The sequence below is a fragment of the Pagrus major genome, chromosome 2 (assembly GCF_040436345.1).
Source record: "Pagrus major chromosome 2, Pma_NU_1.0".
Taxonomy (NCBI): Eukaryota; Metazoa; Chordata; class Actinopteri; order Spariformes; family Sparidae; genus Pagrus; species Pagrus major.
In genome coordinates this window covers 9,009,280-9,029,186 of record NC_133216.1, presented here as the reverse complement: position 1 = coordinate 9,029,186, position 19,907 = coordinate 9,009,280, and the positions used below count along the sequence as shown (strand labels likewise).

The following is a 19,907-nucleotide window of genomic DNA, read 5'->3' as shown; positions in this document are numbered from 1 at the left end:
GTTTTGAAAAAGGAAGAAGAATGCGTGGAATAAAAAAAGGCAATATCTCTGGTTCTGCTGTATCACTTGTTTTTAAATGACCATAATGAGTCCAACAGTGTTATAGGAGTGCAATGTTAGACCAGTGGACTGCTTTTCAAATTCTGTTGCCTACATTACCCACAATGCAACTTAGCCACTGAGTGACATAACTGGAGGCAATTCATCAGATTACATGCAGCTTCCTCTGGAGACACCAATGACTTTATATTACTTTTTTTTCACATGTGCAGTAGTACTCCTCAAGACCTGTAAACACACTTTAATGTGTAAAATTAGTGGAGTGACCCTTTAATTAAAAGCGTTAGTCCAGCATGACTGTTGTGAGCCCTGTGATTTTTAATTTGCGTGCTGTTTTTTTCCCCACAGAGCGCCCCAGCTTCGTACGTCGCCCAGGCAGCCAGGTGGTGTTGGTGGACCAAAGCGTAGAGTTCAGGTGTGAGGCCCGTGGCGACCCAGTTCCCACCGTGCGCTGGAGGAAGGACGACGGTGACCTGCCCAAAGGAAGGTATGATTCACCGGCTGGTCCCCTTTCATCACACAATACCTCCCTCCCTCATCCTCACCCTGCCTTTGTTCGATCCTCTGCTCGCTTTTGTCGGCACCGTCAGCTGACGCATGTTTCCCTGAGTGAGTCTGTGTCTGACAACATTTGATACACGAACACCTGTTTTAAACCAGATATGAGATTCGTGAGGACCACACCCTGAAGATCCGGCGTCTGACCTCAGCTGATGTCGGCTCCTACACCTGCGTGGCCGAGAACATGGTTGGCAAGGCGGAGGCGTCGGCCACGCTCACCGTCCACGGTAAGACAGAATACTTTTCTCTTCAGCCAAATGTTTCATTTACAGGGCCTTGGGCAGCTATCCTAAATTCACTTCCACTTTGGGTTATTGTGCAGCTTGATTCCAATGCAATTTAGCCCGGCCACATTGCAATAATAGCCTTCAGCTTTAGTACTACACGGTCATCACTTTCAACTATTCTCTCTCAATTAGCTGATTGATTTCTAATAAAACGAAACGCAGAAATCTATAACAGCTGTAGAGCTGGGCACATGGGAGCTCAGCAGCAATCGATTTCATTTGCCCTATACAAGTGGCATTTCTCCGGAGGCCGGTCTTCCTTCATGTTTAAAGACATACAGTACTATTTTTGAACCTATGGAATATCCATGTGTCTCCTGTGGCTCTCTCCAGTGGACATCTTATTAACACAGTTGGAATATAAAGCAGCCGGTCACACAGTGTGAACATTCAGAAAGAAACCATTCAGAGGAACTGGGGGCTGGGATCACCCCCAGACCCTCCTGAGAATCAGAGGAACACAGGGGCCATTTAACGCCAAACTAATGGGAATGTAGGGAGTCGGGTGAGAGAAGACTGGAGGGAAGGAGGAGGAGGCTTAGTGCCTGGGTGATGAGGATTGGATGGGAGGACAGTGAGTATGTTGGTCTTGGTGGTGGCTCACCACTGATGCAGAACGGGTTGGGAATTGGGGCTGGGGGGCGATTGTGTTGAAGAGGATAGAGGGGGAGAGGTTTCTGTGGTGAGGTCAGTCATATTAATGTCACTCCCAGCAGTCAGCGCAGCAGAGATATGAAGAGACAGGGCAGTTTTATTCCGCTGCCAACCCCCACCAGCAAACACAGATACTCCATCTTCACTTGGCTACCCTTTGCAATTATTTCTTGATTTTCTCCACAAGACACCGATCTTTGGATTGGTCTGAAGAGCGAGATTAGACACACCTGCCAATACCGACGTCAATATATCTGCTTCGTTTATTACCTTTTTTCACTCTGTCCCTCTCCCTGATGAAAGCTTAGTTAATGAAAGGGAACAGCATTGATGCGCTGGTTCAATACGCTGTTCTCAAGGCTTAGAAACATATTTGAAATGCTAAAACCACCCTTGTCCTCAGTGGAAATGAAATGTCTTAACCTCGGGCCAGATCCCTGTTCCCTGCCTGCATGCAGAAGAAATTCACTGACCCTTTATGCAATCTAGCATGTTATAAGAATTAGAAAGGCATGAAAACTGTAAGTAAAATCACTTAAATTGATTACCCTTCAGCAAAGAAGAACCTCTGCCATAGATTTAGGGGGCAAATTGCTTTCTTAGAGTGTAGGGTCAAGCGAAAGGCACAGCATAAATCACAGGAATCCTCGCTCTGCTCTCATGGTTATATCCCACTGATTCCTGAACCTCCAAGCTTTCAGAGTTCCTAGAAACATTTCCATCTTTTCTTCAGATCCCTGAGCTTCATCCAGACCAGGACATGAGGAGGCCAGGGAGGCTGTGGGCACTGAGTAGTCCAGCTAATTAGAGACAAGCAGGCCACAGTCCCACGCCCGGAAATGACATGCTTCTAATTACAGATGCGGGCATAGGAAAGGAAAGAAAAGCCGGGTAATTGTAGGTCTAAACAGGCCAGAGGAGCAGAAACGATGTAAAGGTAGTAAGATGCCGCTGTAGTAGCGAGGACAACAGTGATGTGGGGGGCATGAGTTTAGTCTGTGGGTTTAGTGGGCAATGCTGTCACCCTTCATCAAGAGTCAAAGTAGGGTACGATTGCCGAGCCGCTGCATAACCGAGCAGCTGAATAATATAATTTCAGTGGCAGGGAGCTACTGGCAGAGAGAGATACACCACAAAATGGGTAATCCGATATTGAAGGCTAAAGTGGAATTAATGTAAATATTCTTTGAACTCAAGTTTTTCTGCTAAATCTGCTGCGATGTGTGAATGGACTATAAAACCAACTGAGTTAAGATTGGATCTTTGGTTAAATATAGAAGTCTTTCCCTGCGGTGTCATTATGCAACTTGCTTATCACTGCAAATTATATTAAAAAATATGGCAAGACTGACAATATTGAAGATCCTACAAAGCAAATCCCTTTAAAGAGCAGGACAGTTTAAGAGAAGAATCCAGCTCTGTGTGGACAGAGGGGGACTCTCACACCTTTCCTGGTCAGACTGTCGGTGAACAATGTCGACATTGTGGACGTGCTGCCTCGGGCTGTTTTCCTTTCAATGTGCTCCGCTCTCGTTGCTAACTTAATCAGTGAATTATTGTCTTACACACATGTTTGTCAGTCTACTACACCTCCTTTGGACTTATAAATATGTCAAGTAAAATATTTCTGTGATTGATGGAAGAAACGCATAATTGGCCGAGTCATAAGCCACATTTATAGTTTCATCGTAAAGTCATTAATCTAAGCCACATGAGAATGCAGTAGTGAGATGGGCTGTTCTGCTGTTAAGTCTGCTTAGTACGAGTGTGTTTTTAAAGATTAAAGAATCACACAAGGGCATTTTTGATCGGGGTCTGGTGTGCTTAGATAATGTTTATACTGTATTTTGTTAATTAAACCCTACCAGCGGACTTCCTCCATAGGAATGTAAATACATTGTTTCAGACTATATTGGACAGAGTCCAGAAAATCAACATGTTATTTTTATTTCTCAGCTGGTTAAGTTTGCCGTTAGCAGTGATTTATGTATAGAATGGGTCTTGAATGGAATGGTAGTCCCCAGAGCAGCGTTGCTAATAACCCATGTAAAGGGTCTGGAAGGAGACTTGGAACTGGTGCCAACAGAGAGAGAGAATGAGAGGAACTTTCTTGTCAGCAGCCTGCGTGCTGTTACAGTGATGATAAATACCAAAACCTGGTCGGGCGCCACATGTACAACGGATGCTTTGTGTCTCTCTATCTCTGTATCTCCGCATTTGATTTATCCCAACCATCGAATAGACCCTCATTGTGCATGACGCACTGTCACACAAAGATATGAGAACCACATTTAAAGGAGACACTAAAAGAAAATGTCCAAAACACACATTAAGGTGTTCATTGAGCTCAGATTTATCACTTGCATCTTTAAAAATAAATGATCAGAATACTTGTAATCCAAAAAAAAAAACTGTCTTAATGTTAGTAATTAATTGTGTTAGTTTTATGATGATATCTGTTATTTATATTTTTACCCTACTCACCTTTATTTTACAATACGTATCCTTAAAGGTGCATGATGTAAGAATTGTCCACTTTGTGCATTCATACTCTTAACCCCTAGGGGGCAGCACATCACCAGAATAACTGCTAACTCTGTTGCTGCTTACACAGCGAGCATTGGAGCTTTGCTGTCGGTTTGCTTGTAATAATTTTAGTAAATCTTTGAATGTTGTGAACTTAAATTATTATTCTTATATTTATTATTCATATTGCGCCTTTAAAATGAGGTTTACTCACACTCCTAGCCTGGAATCTCCACCTCAGTAGCACTTACATATACCAAACTTTACATTTTTATTTGTATGTATATTCTGGAGGTTGTCCCGGAAGTGTTTGTTCATATTTCAATCATAGCCTGATTTATAGCCCAAAAAACATAGTCAGAATGGATTTTTTTTTATGGCCGGTGACAGCATTTTCTGATTCATGTAGTGAAAAACATTTTTGACTCTCACGTCAATAAAATGAAACCTTGATTTATCCAAGTTATCAGGTTTCATGCTAATTTGTGCATTTTTTAAAAGACATAATCCCTAATTTGCATATTTTAACATAACATTTCAGGAAACATCTAATACAAAAAAATATTGTCTTAACGTAAGTAATCAACTTGGGAAGTTTCATCGTGATATCTCTTAGTTAAAATTTTGACCCTATTCACCAGTAGTGTCTGCCTTAAGTTGATGTACAGTATAAAGAATCTCATAGAGGGACAGGACATTTACAGCATGCCACAGACCTCCCAATGGGAGCTCATATTAATCATGCTAAATTCTCTGCATGCAGTCATGCTCCTGTGTTGATGTCGGGCCGCTGAACAGCAGCACTGCTCAAATCCCTATTAATATCTCCGTTATGGCCTTTGGTACGCAGCCTGCCTCCTATTGGGCTGGAGGCCACGGTGCTCAGTGTGTTTTCCTCCACCGCTCTGATCAGCTTATTGATAGAGACTCCCCTCTGCTTTGTAAGCTAGCGGAAAGCCCACAACAAAGTAGCCCGGTCAGATTTAAGGCTCACCTCTCCCTCCAGGTCCACAACTGTGATCACAGCAGCATGGGAGAGGTAGGGTTACCTAATTAAAGGCTCAGACACACATGAATGGATGTGTGTAGGTGTTCAGGGGGGTCTTGTACTCGTGAGTGTGTATGTTCTCACGATTGTGTGTATCTAGAGCCTCTCGCGCGCGGATAGCGGTGAGCGTCTTCTTTTGGGAGTGTTTGATGTGAGTCTTATCTGCATTTTAAAGGCCAGCAGGGGGAGGAGGGAGGGGCCGGTCATTACTCTGACTGACAGCGTTTATGTTTCCGTGGGAGCCGTTGAAGCAGACAGATTAGATAAGGTGAGCGATTGGCCGGGGGAGATTTACGGCCAAAGACTGACAGTTAACATTCACCTTGTGGTTTTATGAATCCGTCTTGCATCTGCAAGGCTACATTTGAAGGACCGTGATCTGGCTGATCCTCTGGGTGCTCTAAACCTCATTAAGGTTACAAGGACGTTCAAAAAGCATAATGTTGCAAAGCAGAGAACATCTGTCCCATGTGTTTCATGTTATTGTCTGTGTGCCTTTTTTTTGTTATTCTGTTTTACTTAATCTGGAATTTTTCCTGTCCTTAAGCAAGTCACAAGACTAAGTAGAAATGTTGAATCAGATGTTTGTCAGTGTTTTCTTGTGTGTGTGCATCTTAAGGCATTCCTGATCACTCATGGTAATTATCCCTTGCTGTGTGTATCATGTGGTCTCCAGGGTTTGGGCCGTGGGTGAAATATGTCTTTTATTCATATAATAATAACAACATGATTGCTTGTGCCCATGGACATCACGCACTGTTATTTTCCTTATCTCTCATCTTTGTGTCATGCTGTTTATGATTTATTTATTCATCTTTGGGCTTTTTGTTGTTGTGTTTTTGTTTCCTTTTTAGTCGTGTCTGGTAAGTTGAAATGTCACCCGTCACCTATTCACCGCCCTGACAGAGACAGGAAGCTGTCACAACCCCCCTCCATCCTCCTCCCATCACTTCTCCACCCACCAATCAGCACTCATGTATCTGTTGTCATGGGCAACAGTGACAAAAGGACATTAATGGGTAAAAATATGCTCAGCTTTGGGCCTCCAAGGTAAAGCCGCATCATTTCATTCTATTATTTGCTCCTTTTATGCATTACCAAACACTCCATCTTATTCATGGACAGATTATGTCTGTATTTCCAATGACAGTTTTCAGATTGCTTTGTATCACAGCCCCTGTATAAAAATAATTAGAATGTTAGCAGATTTATGATATTTGAGGAGATATCCAGGTTTACGCTGGCCCACTCCTGGACCTCTAAATTCAGGGTGTGTCTCCTCACAGAGATGGCCTATTAGACCAGCAAGGCCTAGTGTCACCGTGGAGCTGCACGGATGACATTGGCCCACGACACCACACTTAGTAAGAGATGGAAGTTGTCATTAAGATGCATGGATACCGCATCCTGGTTGAGGCCTGCGCTATTGGAGGGTGTCAGCATGGACAGATGGCTCAAATTTATTCCCCATTTCCATGTAAATTTTAATGGTCCATGCCCTTGCCCATGCAAATGAGGGGGCATGTGAGCAACCCTTGTTTTTTCTATTCATTACATCTATAATGCCTGCATTTTGAATTTGATCAGCGCTCTGTTTAATCTTCTGCCCGCACACACACACCATGCAAAGTTTTGAAAGAGGGCTTGAAGCGTTAGAAGAGATTTGAATACACGGGCCGTAGCTGCAGACAGATTTCTTTCATTCAAAATTCCCAGACCACATGGAACTGTAATATTGTGAGAATTATAATAATATACTATGGCGTGTTTGTCTATTCAATGGCTAACCACCCTCATGGCTGTCCTCCAGTGCCCCCGGCATTTGTGGTGAGACCAAGGAACCAGGTGGTTGGCGTCGGCAGAACCGTCACCTTCCAGTGCGAGGCCACTGGAAACCCACAGCCAGCCATTTTCTGGCAGCGGGAAGGCAGTCAGGTAAACAAAATAAATGAGGATAAAAGGTTTTTCATTTCGAAATGGCAGAGAACATGCTTGTATACTCAGTCAAAGCTTTGGAAAGGACTATTTTGTTAGTTGTTAGCTGATACCTTAAGGCAGATGCAAGTCCAATTAACGTATTCAAGCCAAATAGCTGGTAATAAACTTCTGCCTGTACGTGATGTGTTTCCAGAACCTCCTCTTCTCCTACCAACCTCCTCAACCCTCCAGCCGATTTTCTGTATCTCAGACTGGAGACCTGACGATCACTGATGCTGAACGTTCAGACATGGGATACTACAGCTGCCAGGCTCTCAACATCGCTGGCAGCGTCATCACCAAAGCTCTGCTCGAGGTCACTGATGGTAAGCAGCCTTCCTCTAAACACAGTTCTTGCATACAGAGGGAATTAAAGGAAGAGTGAAAGAAAATGAGTGGATAAATGTTGGTATTTCAGATCATCTCTGGCTCATGAGGATAATGCAGTTCATCTGAAATGCTGTGGTAGCACTGTAGAGCATATTAATATCCAAATTGAGGTTTGTGAGGTTTGGTCTGGCCTGTTTAATGTGTTCCTGTCAGAGGTAGAGACTCTCTGGTGCCTGTGCACCCAGACCGTGGCTCAGTATTTGGCCTCGCTGGCTTCACACTGGCTAATGTCTCCTTTGGTATTCCACGGCTGGCTTGCTGCTGTCTACCGTTGGAAGACTGTGGCTGTGTGTTGAGGTCTGGATTGGGTCCTCTAATTACTCTGGTAGCCAATCCTTGTCAGCCTGGTGGACTAACCTTGGCTTCATTTCCACCATTCCCACAGAGATCTGGGCAGCTATTATTTTGTCTACGACACACCTAGATTCATCCCTTCATTTAGCAAATGTCCTTCTTCATTTCAGGCCTGCGATGGTATGCTCCGTATCTCTCTTGCTCTTCTTCTCTCTCTCATTCTGTCATGCTCTCTGGATAATAATAACAGTTATTAAAGTGAGCAGGCCGCTCTGAGGCCACCACTTCTCCGCAGGCAGATCTGGTAATTACAGGTCATGCTGACAATGTTTTAGTAATTGCACCATCCCCGGCACAAAAGCAAATACAAAGCGAACCAGAGATTAGACCGCAGCATGGTTCTGAGGATCTATGGACACATATATACATCATTATGTGTTGCCTTTACACTGTGTGAGGTATTAATTTGATTGCTCCTCACTGAATGTAACTTCCTACTAAATCAGTGGTGCTGACAGCAATACAGTCATCAATAGTACTGTGGATGATAATAATAATCAGAGGGGGGCAGGCGACCTGTAGCAGGAACGTGATGGATCACACACAGTAGAGACAAAATAAAAATGAAAAAAATGCATGGGATGCATTTAATTAAAGTCTCTTTTCCATCCTCTGCATTAAAGCCTTTCTCTTTCCGTCGAACGCACGCTTTCTCTTTGTCTTTGTTGTCCGTGTGTACTGTTTTAACACCTGGGGTTCACAGGCTGGGAGGCAGGGAGGAGTTTAAACGTCCTCATGCTAATAACATTGTCTGTGTTGGCTAGATGTTTTTTTGTAAGCACTTTTCTCCCCTGTTTTGTGTTTTTTACGGCTGGGGGATGGGCTCTGGGATCGTTGGCCGCGAGCGTCCGTATGTGTAGTGCCAGGCGTCTGGTTGAGCTGCAGCGAGAAGACTGAAGAGGCCGTTTCATTTTAATTACGCTGCTTTTATTTGGCTAAGTTCGTCTCCTGCTGCTGAATGATTAGAAAATTGTTTCCAGTTCTTAAAATTGGATTTAATTCCTCTCCCACAATCCTTACAGTTCTCACATGCTCCCATTACTGAACACTGTTTGTCAGATGCCTTTTGTGTGTTTTCTCACACAAGCTGGATATAACTGACTTGATTCCTTTTGTGCCTGCTACAGCACATGAACACCTTCACATTTTCTCTCCCTCCTCCTCGCCACATAATTGCTCATTCCCCTCCTTTCTTCCACAGTCATTTCGGATCGCCCGCCACCAGTTATCCGACAGGGCCCGACCAATCAGACGGTAGCTGTGGACGGCACAGTGGCCCTCAACTGCGTGGCGTCAGGAAACCCCAGCCCCACTATCCTGTGGAGGAAGGATGGTGTCTTGGTGTCCACACATGACTCCAGGGTGAAACAGCTGGACACGGGTGCACTGCAGATACGCTATGCAAAGGTGAGACACCTGCACACCGTACAAACATTCTCAGATGTCTTTTTTACATCAAGCCTGCCTGGCATTTCTATATACATGTATATAGAAATATAATTATGCTATTAATCAAGATTTTCTATTAGGCTGCCTTTTAATGTCTAAATCCATCCGAAATAGGCTTCAAAGTTGTCCATATCACATCCGTAATGTGCCGGGCAAACCCCCGCTGGTTGGTAAATAAAGCATGTGTTCCCTGCCAGCAACCAGCTCTCAGTGGGCTGTCAGTTAGTTGTCGCGGGTTTGAAATGGAGTCTGTGAAGTCGAACAGTCTGCAGTTCCTGTCAGTCACTGAGCACAGTGGGTTCTGTGAGTTATTTCATGTGTGAGCGTACGTGTGTGTGTGTGTGAGACGACAAGCTGTGCGATTCTGAACACACTCTCAGGGAGAGGCGAGCAGGGGGTGCTGACGTGTCTTGCAGATGGAGGCGTCACGGGGTCAGAGTTCGCGTCAGTTTGCGGCGTCCTGATGGATGCCGGCATGTCTTGCGGTGACACGATTGCAGTGTGATTGGGCCGCCAGTGCTAGGCAGGCGGGAGGCGATGCGTCTGAACCCCTCTCCCGCCGTAGCCGAGCAAACTCAGCAGGCGCTTTACATTAATGAACTCGTCATTTCTCCCTGACACCATTTTAATGAAGATGTTTCTGATGCATGAGGTAATATGTGAATGTGATCATGCGGGTGTTGTTATTATTGAGTTTTAATACATTTCTTTACCACCCAGACAAATAAATACACACCTTGAGGGTCATATTCACACTACAATTTATCTCTTTCTGTTTTTCTGTCTTCATTTTGCTTACACACCAGCACCGTAGCCCTCAGCGTACGATGCATCACCAACAAACCAGTACAGAATTATTTGTCTTTCACTGCAGTTGACAGCAGACATCTTTAGAAATGCAGTAATGTGAAAATGTGCCATATACCTTTGCCAGCAAGGCTATGTTTTGTGTTTTGTTTATCAGCCTTTTAGCTAGCAGAATATCTCAAAAACTTGTCAGTCGGTTCAATTAAATTTAGCAGCGCCAAGAAAGAACTGATTTGTTTTAGGTCTGGATCCAAAAATCAAGGTGACGATCCAAGAATTGTGCGAGCGAAAGGGCTTTTTTCCAGCTTTTTTTTTCTCATGAACTACTGCACTTTCAATTAAGAAAACCTGGCACATGTACCACACAATTACCTCTCTCTACTTTATGTGTATTTTGATGCAGATCCAGATCCAATGCAGACTTTCAGCTATTAAAATAACTAACTTCAAAAGACTTTCTGGAGTTGTAGCTCCTGAGCTAAAACATAACAAAACTACAAATGACTACACCATATCAAATTCAGTACAGATTGTTACCACATCTGTTACACAGAGCCGTCACTTCCATGTTGTGTACTCCGGGATGGCAGAGAGAGAAAAAGAAAAAGGTCTCCAATTAGTCTGTGATCCTGTGGAAATCTTTTCCATTTGACTAGCAGTGCCCTGCCACTTGGCCTTTCCAGCTGCTTTCCCCCGGTTTCTGCTATGAAAGAGATGATATTGAGATTATCGGGCAATGACAGCTGCCTGCTACAGACTCCACCAGAATGTCAATAAGCAGAGCAGTGACGGTGGGGGGAGAGATGGCAAGAAGAAGAAAGAGGGAAAGACACAACTGCCAGTTCAGGAAACTGTGGCACATGATTTACATTTAACCAAATATCCTCCCCTTTTCCTCCTCCAGCTTGGTGACACCGGCACCTACACTTGCATCGCGTCCACACCCAGCGGAGAGGCCTCATGGAAAGCCTACTTAGAGGTCCACGGTAAGCCTAATAGTGAGGTGTAGGTGTAAATTTTTAATTTCTTGATATTTTTGTAATAATCTTATTCTACTTTGTGAGAAGAAAAAGCCAAATTCTAGAGGTAATATTGAATATCCATTGCTTGGAAATAGCAATAAACTTCATTCTTTCCCTTTCTTTCCATCTGTCTGTTCTGCCTTTAGAGTTTGGAGTCCCAGTCCAGCCAAACAGACCTACCGACCCAAACCTGATCCCCAGTGCCCCGTCCAAACCTGAGGTCACTGACGTTACCCGCACCTCCGTCACCCTCACTTGGAAACCCAATCTTAATGCTGGAGCCACACCCACCTCCTATATCGTAGAGGCCTTCAGGTAAAACTATCAGCTCGGCAATCAATAAATAAAACAATTTAATTGCCCTAATAAAACCTATTTAATGGTAATTCTCTCTTTTGTGTGTCCACAGTCATGCATCAGGGAGCAGCTGGCAGACCTTGGCAGAGCATGTGAAAACTGAGTCATTTGTACTGAAGGGCTTGAAGCCCAGCGCAGTCTACCTCTTCTTAGTACGGGCAGCCAATGCCTACGGGCTGAGTGATCCCAGTCCTATCACTGATGCTGTGAAAACACAAGGTGAGAACTGCACCCTTGGGTTGAAAACAGTACACAGTGTTCTGGATTTTCCAGTAGTTAAAGATAAGATCATTAATTCTTTATGCCTGTGTGTCTGCGTACAGATATCCCTCCCACCAGTCAGGGTGTGGACCATCGTCAGATCCAGAGGGAGCTTGGAGAAGTGGTCATCCACCTGCACAACCCCACCATTCTCTCCTCCTCATCCGTCAGGGTGCAGTGGACGGTGAGTATCATTTTCACCATGAATGCACTGTTGTCACTTATTTTTCTTAAAGCTACAGATCGCCACATGGATCACTGGTACAGCTGGTCACCAAAGCTCCAAGGTTAGTTTAGTGATACGCCTACGGTCAATTTGTCAGGCTACTCAGCCGAGCTAATGTGCTAACGTCCTAGCACCCTACAGAGGAAGGACGCCGAGGAGAGCAGCCCAGAACACAGTCCAAGTGCTCTTAGTGTCCATCTGGCATGAGCCTGAACTGGTCGTCTGGCCAGAGACCAAAAATCTGCAGCTTTGCCCACAGCGGACCTTTCTTAACCGCTCCAAAAGCAAGACTGCAGCGCCCAGCCTTCTGCTAGCCATGAAGCATCGTATAGCAGTGTGTGGCGTGCCAGTCTGTGCCCTCTCAGATTGAAAACACTTGACGGCTGTTAAAATAATATAAGTGAGAAGGAAGAGGCGGCCAACTCATGCTCTTAAGTGGAAATGGCTTACAGATGTTGAAACGGATAGGTGGGAGAGGAAGAAGCAGGGCTTGTGATGATGTTTCCTTGCTGTTACAAGCTGAATGTGAAGTACTGACGTTCAACTGATGTGGTTAATGTCATCTAATATAATCTTTTTTTTAAGATTATAAGACAATAAAACTATACATGGTAGATATTAGTCTGTGGGATGTCGAACTGAAGGGTAAGAACAGTCCCAGTTTTGACAGGCCACCCCTGCATTCCCAGGTATTATAAAGTGTCACAGTGAGTGATGAATGGGACTGAAAAGGATACTGACATGTCAAGACTGATTTAAAACATTACTGCCCAGTTACCCTGTCTCCGTGGAATGTTCCAGAAAAAACACTCATGACATGAAGGAGACTGACATTACAGTTAAACACCACAGTTTCCTTGTTTTGTGGGGTTAAATCTATTCCCAGTGTGGACTTTTAACATTTTCCTTTTGTCTTGTGGTAAATGGTTGCACAGCTTTCAGGCTAATGAAGACCACCTGAGCCGGCAGCATATTTTACAGGGGAGGGATAAAGAAATCACTAAAATCTTTACAAGCCAGTGCTGCTTGCCTTCCACAGGGACTCTCAGGGATATTAGCCTACTGGTTAGCGGTTATTCTCTTCTCCAACAAAGCAACATTAATTATCCCAAAATTGAACCAACAGACAAATCTCTTCCAATTACATTTCTCCTCTTTGTTTAGCTACATCAGATGCCGATTAACTTTTACTAAAACATCCACTTTTCCTCCTTCTTCCTCGACTTCAGCAGCCAGTCAGTACACTGGAGAGCGGGACAGGATGAGACAGGCTGTTCTGGGAGCCTGGGCCCTATTTAACCAGCTCCAGACTTAGAGGAACCTCTGGCCAATGACCTCATACTGTGGTTTGCACAAATCGCTGCTGCTCCAAATGGCGCATAGACAGTCAGTCAAAAAGAGATGTAGATGTGGATGGATAAACAGAGGGGTGATGTGATGAGTTAGCACCTCATTCCATACAGCGCCTGGTGTATCAGTTGCACGCATCCGTCGCTGTCTAGAGATGCTACAATCCATTACATTGCTGTATCATTTTCCACCGAGGAACTGTGAAGCAGCTAATCAAGTCAAGCTGACACCCGTCTTTGTTCCCTTGCCGTTCACTAGGTGGAGCAGCAGTCACAGTACATCCAGGGCTACAAGGTGATGTACAGGCCTTCACCGGAGGGGCTGCAGAGGAGCGAGTGGGCTGTGTTCGAGGTGCGCACCCCAGGGGAGGACAGCGCTGTCGTGCCACAGCTCCGGAAAGGAGTCACATATGAATTCAAAGTCCGCCCCTTCTTCAATGAATTCCAGGGGACAGACAGTGATGTCAAAATTGGCAAGACACTGGAGGAAGGTGGGGGGATGTGACTGCGTGTGTGACTGTGTGCAAGGTTTGCATGTGTGCATGCATGTTTTCATGTTTACACAATTTTATGTGCACAGCTTGCATGTGTGAGAGCATACAACAGCTGTTCACAGCAGGCAGGGAGGGCAGGATTATGTTTTGTTCAAATGTGGTGTATTGAAGCATGGTATGGTACATGTTCAGCTCTTTAAAGGGCCCTATGGAAACCCGTATACACCGCTCCAGTGCAAGTGTTATACTAATTTCACATAGGGTGTGGTTGTGGCAGTCTCATGAGGTTTGGTTGAAACCCAACTACAAATTTCAATCTGCAGCAAGCAGTTAAGAGAGATGTGAGTGCAGAGTGTTTAATAGAGTTTTCGTGTGTGATTCATGTGTGGGAGTGTTTTGATCTTTCTGTGCTGGATTCTCCTTTGTTCCCAATTTTGTTGATATTTGTTTTCGCAGCTCTAAACACGATGTTTGTTCCTCCATAAGCATAAAAATTCCTCTTTGATAGCATTCAGACACACAGCGATTATGTCTTTTTGTAGCGTTCATAATTATTTCAGTTTAATTACCGTTGGACCACAGGTTGGCTTTCAAACACCGCCATCATAACTCGCTGTCTGTTTTGAGTAAACAGTTATTTGCTTTTATTTATCCACAAGAGCACTTGTGTTAAACAAACTCTGTTTTCAGATAAAAAGCAGCGTAATTTTGATGATTAGCCCTTTGTTCTCATCTCGGCTTCCGTCTCGCGCAGAGATAAAGGACCAATTCTGACAGCTAAATGGAATGATGGGAGACTGGGAGAGACTGCATGCAGTTATGACACAGAAAATCTGCTTCACATATGTGAAGGTGTGTTTTTTCTTTTTTTAATCTTTTGTCTGCTCCCCTCAGCCCCCAGTGCCCCGCCTCGTGAGGTTACAGTGACGGAGAGCGGGGACAATGGGACCGCCATCCTGGTCTCCTGGCAACCCCCTCCAGAAGAGGAGCAGAATGGGGTGGTCCAGGAATACAAGGTAACAAAAACACAGCCAGCAGTTACACCAGGTCGGAGCAAGTGGGACTCGAATTGTAGAGACACACAAAGGAGAGACAAACAGGGATGCAGACAGAGTAGATAACAGAGACAATGCACAGACACGGAAAGGTAATGTATTCCTAGTTGAGGCACACCTTTGTACACTCCTCAGTGCTCTTCCTCTGTGTGATGACAGACTCAGAGACAGGAGAGTTAAGGAGTCGAGAGCACAGGAGCTGGTGTAAACTGTTGTGAAACAGTGCCATCTGGTGGAGATGGTAGACTCACACATCTGGGGAATTGCAGCAAGAGCAATTTCTGTGGTATTTATTGATAGGTGTCATTTTTTTTACTGTACTGCCCTACAAAGCCAAACCGCACCATAATTTTGGTCAAAAGTGACTTAAATTTTACTTTTAAATGTCTGTTTTATCTGGTGACACGATTTCTAAGTTCAATCTTGCTCTTTCTCAGAGAAAAAGCAATGTAAAAGTTGCAGTAACTAGAGAATCCAACTAAAAACCCAGGCAGACCACATAAAGTGTACTTACTCAGGGACTAGATTATAATGTGTGAGAGCATATCATTTAAGAAAAAAAGGTTTGCATACATTTTACAATAACACAAAATATGTCAAATCATCGTAATATGTTAAAACTCACAATATTACTTGAGGATTGTTTGAATCTCTCTTCTTATTTCAACTTTTTAAACATGCATACATGAAAACAATTAAATAAAATTAGAATGAGATTTTCTCAGAAGGAAGATAAGAGGAAGATTGTAGCTACTCCACTTTGCAGTTGCACTCCCTATATATTAGGGATATATTATATTTCAGGTCAGAGAGATGTATCTTCATTTTTAGGGTCATAGGTCAAATAATTTGTCTTGATTTTAAAATGACTAATAATACATATTTAATAAGAACATAACTGCTGTTAGCGTAGTTACTGCAGTTCAGCTTAGTAGGGCAGAGCAGTTTGGCTTTAAGTGGTGTTTATGGACCACCTGTCTGACATTTTCCATGACAGATAGCATATTTAACCTATTTATTTGTATTGAAAAAATGGAAATAAAATGAATTTCACATTACAAACCACCACATTATATATACAGGCAGTTAAAAGTGTAGCAGTGTGGAGGACAACAAGCTATAAGAATGACCAAGGACATAAGCATGAAGCGACAGACCTCCATTATAATCCCTGTTAGTTCTTTGGTCTGTGACTGTGCTAATGCATCCTTCAACCTACAGCACCTCTCTCTCAGTCCCCTTTTCTTCCACCTTGCCTGATAATGTATGCTCTTTTTGTAATGGCCCCACTTTGGACAGCGCTGTCCTCTCATACATTATGCTGTAGAAGTCCTTTTTTTTTTAATTGGAAAGCTTTTTGTGTCACGCGGAATACAGGCTGGTGGCGGAAGGGGGAGATGAGGCAGAGCGAGTAAAAAGTTAAGCCACTGTTAATTTTCCAGGTAAATGTTTTCTGGTGATAGGCTTTAGAGTAATTTCATGGTTTTTAAGTTCGGCTCGAGAGCGTTCCCTGCTCATTACCGAGCTCGGTCCCTAGCGGCACTTCCACTCACCGCAATTTTTTAAGATACACAGAAAAATTTCAGGGCTTTGTAGTTCCATCACACAAGTACAAACGCACGCACGAGCAGATGTGTGTAGTAGGAAGTGTGTATGTTAACCTGGTTAACTGGTGGGAGGAGGTGGGGGGGTAAAGAAAGCAGAATGTCAGGGGGGTTCAGGATGTGGAGGTCTCCAGGCCTCACGCTGAGGTGAATGTATACTTCTCTTTGTGACCGCTCTCCTTCCTGGGAGTGACAGCACTTAACTTCTGCTGAAATTGGGTTATGGGGGTGATTACTGATCCCCATTTGTTTTTCATGGGCTTAAGGCAGCACAGAGACATGTTATGGCTACCTCAGCGAATACTGACCCTGTGTTGAGCACGGCCTGTAAAACTTAAACCCACGCTGTAAAATGTTTTCCTACCTCAGAGATGTAACACAATACCCACGGCGCGCCAAAACGCTGCAATAGCAGCACTGACCAATTACAAGGACACAGATTGGTGGCAGCTACCAAGCTGAATGTTGTCACAAATCCCTCAAAACATTGCCTCAATCTCCACTTTGTCTTTGTCTCTGTTATGGCAGATTTGGTGCTTGGGGAACGAGAGCAGGTACCACATCAACCGTACAGTTGACGGCTCAACCTTATCCGTGCTGATTCCCAGTCTGGCCCCGGGGATCCGCTACAGCGTGGAGGTAGCAGCCAGCACCGGGGCGGGTCCGGGAGTCAAGAGCGATATCACCGTCTTCCAGCTTGGTGGGTAGAAACAACCTTTTATTTCTATCTCACAGGAGGTCAGATAATTATTTTGTTTTTTGCTCCAGTGGATACATTCGCTGTGTTTCAATGTGTTTGTCCTCTGGCAATGCTCACACACAGAATGGAGCCCAGTCATCTGACAAATAATTATGGCATTAATCCAGTCATCTCAAATTAAGAGCTTTTTCGGTAATATGACTTCCTGCCAGTAAACAGACAGTTATGTAATTCTTTTCTTTGTAGTAGTAGTACATGTTCAAGCCTCTGCCTGCTTTTCCTTTCATTACCAACAGTGATGCCTAAAAACTGTAATCAGCGTGATGACTGTTATACAAACATCATCACACTCGCACAGAAGAGTGTGATGAGTTTGAATGACAGGGAACTTTTAGCTCCAGTAGCTGTCAACGTGATCAACACATTAAATTCCTGATGAGCTGGCTGCCCCACCCTGCTCCGCTCTCCAGTCAAGGATGCAGTGTTCTCTGCCTCTGCTCCGCTTCAAACAACAAAGGCAATAATGAATCCTGCACTCTGGGCTCTGACATGGCATGCTATTAATGCTAAGAAACAGACTGCATAGTGGCCAGCTGCTGTAATTTACTTCTTGTTTTGTGTCCCTTTTAGTCTAGACGGATAGATATTTTGAGACTTTTTGTCAGTTTTTATTCCCCCAAAGCTCCGAGCTGGCCTGCTCCGGAGTGGGATGGAAAACACGTGAATAGCAGGACGAGGCAGAGAGACAGAAAGAGAGAGAAGTCCATCTGGTTTTAAATGTGTGATTGAGTGGGCTGGGATGGGCATGAAGAAGCACTGGCTGTGACTGATACAATTTCTCTCCCTTGAAGAGTTCCTGTGGTGATTGTTGCCATGTTCCAACACTGGAGTGGAACAATGTGCCTTGGGGACCAGCGCTTCACCCAAATGCATTTGTCACACTCTGAGCTTGTCTGAGTCATCACAGCCTAGATACCTGTACAGTCCCTCGTGGGCTGCTTAGTCACATTGGCATGCTCCGTTCACTCGGCCGGGCAGAGCCACAAATTGAGAAGACAGCCAGTCGAACAGAGACGTGGACTGAGCGACTGAGACAAAAGCAGACGGAGGGATATGGAGGGGTAAAGGCAGCGAGCTGGTTTCACTGGGGAAGTTTTTTTTTTGTTTTTTTTTCTTGCCTCTGGCTAAGAAAGTTGGTAGAGATGAGTGGCTACAGAATGAAAGACTCCATGAGAGAAAGAGATGAAGACAAAGTAGCACAAACATGAAGAAATTTCAGAATGGCAGCGGGGGTGGGGCAACCAAAAAAAAAGTCTTTCATGTATCACACATGAGGGAGAAGCACAGAGAGAATAGACAGATGAGAAAAACAGACCGAGAGCTGGTTGTTGTGTGCTTCTGTACAGACGGTGCCTTTACAGTGCATTTCACATTAGAAACGGCTTCAAGGCATTCACACCTCAGCTTCTCACAGATGTGCCTCATGTCGCTAATTACTGTGGTGTCTGTATTTGAGGGATGATCTCACCGGATTTATTTATATGATTATGAAACCAGCGACGCTCGCTGTAAATGATGCCCTTCTGTGATTTTGCTATCCCGGCTCCATCGGCCTCGTGTGGCACACAGGCATGTGTTTGAATGTCTTCGGCTGCTTTTGTCTGCTCTCCTGCCGTTGTTGACTGGGATTTGCGATGAAAGCCTTTTGAATAATGGAGAGAAAACGACTCCATTTTCACAAGCTAGCCTCATACGCACCTGCTGAGATGAAGAATCTTTTTGTGTGTCTGGAGAGAGAGGAATGTTCCTATTTGTGTACCATGCTGACTCCATTTATTGTTGAATTTATTTTTTACCTATTTCAGGTTTTGCCAAATAACATTTATTTTCCCTCTTTTCTCGACTGTTGTCACGTTCCTAACTGCTTTCATTTCATGTGTGTTTGCACCACCAACGGTACCTTTATCCTTTCTAATCCTGCACTCCTCCAATCGTTCCCCATCCTCAGATGCATCTGGGCGAATGACCGAGAATGTGAACCTGGAGAACCCCCTGTCCCAGCAGATCTCAGATGTGGTCAAGCAGCCGGCCTTTATAGCAGGGATAGGAGCTGCTTGCTGGATCATCCTCATGGTCTTCAGCATCTGGTTGTACAGACACCGAAAGAAGAGGAACGGCCTCTCCAGCAGCTATGCAGGCATACGCAAAGGTCAGTTTATTGATACAACAATGCACCATGAATGCTACCATACCAGGGATATCCAGGTTAGAAGACATTTTCTCACTAACAGCTTTTGGCGTGGTACTGTGTTTATTTCTGTCTGTTCCCAACTTCTGCCAACACACCTCACATCCTGCCCGTCACTCACACAAAGATGTCTTTGTAGAGTGCTCTAGGTGACGTCTAGCTGAAAGTACTCTCCAGTAGAGTACCTCAAGACGCGATGTGAGTTCCCGCTGAGAGTGCTGCGTGAAGACATCCTTTATTTCTCTTTCATACTTCTGTCACGCTGATTTCTGTGAGAGTGTTTTCACTAAAAAGTACATTTTGAGGTCCAACAGCTCTCGCTTTTTAGCAACTCCCTCATGACTGTGCTAGTAAATAGAGAATATCTCACCATAGTCCCTCTTTATCAAGGACGTGCTTACATTTTTACATGCTTGAAGTACTCTTGCTGTCCATTTAGAGACATGAATTCAGATGTGGAGGAATTGAGCGTTGAGCA

The 19,907-nt window shown here is 44.3% G+C and overlaps 1 protein-coding gene across 3 annotated transcripts in view; it reads left to right on the top strand.

Annotated features, from left to right (window-relative positions):
* robo1 (roundabout, axon guidance receptor, homolog 1 (Drosophila)) overlaps nt 1-19,907 on the top strand; it is a 134,810-nt gene that overhangs the window by 96,705 nt on the left and 18,198 nt on the right. For all 3 annotated transcript variants that reach the window (XM_073491017.1, XM_073491025.1, XM_073491007.1), the window contains exons 5-18: nt 409-547; nt 721-848; nt 5,991-5,999; nt 6,947-7,071; nt 7,268-7,439; nt 9,059-9,264; nt 11,018-11,099; nt 11,282-11,450; nt 11,545-11,711; nt 11,816-11,937; nt 13,588-13,819; nt 14,717-14,838; nt 17,010-17,181; nt 19,190-19,390. In XM_073491017.1, the coding sequence (XP_073347118.1) occupies nt 409-547; nt 721-848; nt 5,991-5,999; nt 6,947-7,071; nt 7,268-7,439; nt 9,059-9,264; nt 11,018-11,099; nt 11,282-11,450; nt 11,545-11,711; nt 11,816-11,937; nt 13,588-13,819; nt 14,717-14,838; nt 17,010-17,181; nt 19,190-19,390 (2,046 nt within the window). The remainder of the gene's footprint in view (nt 1-408; nt 548-720; nt 849-5,990; nt 6,000-6,946; nt 7,072-7,267; nt 7,440-9,058; nt 9,265-11,017; nt 11,100-11,281; nt 11,451-11,544; nt 11,712-11,815; nt 11,938-13,587; nt 13,820-14,716; nt 14,839-17,009; nt 17,182-19,189; nt 19,391-19,907) is intronic.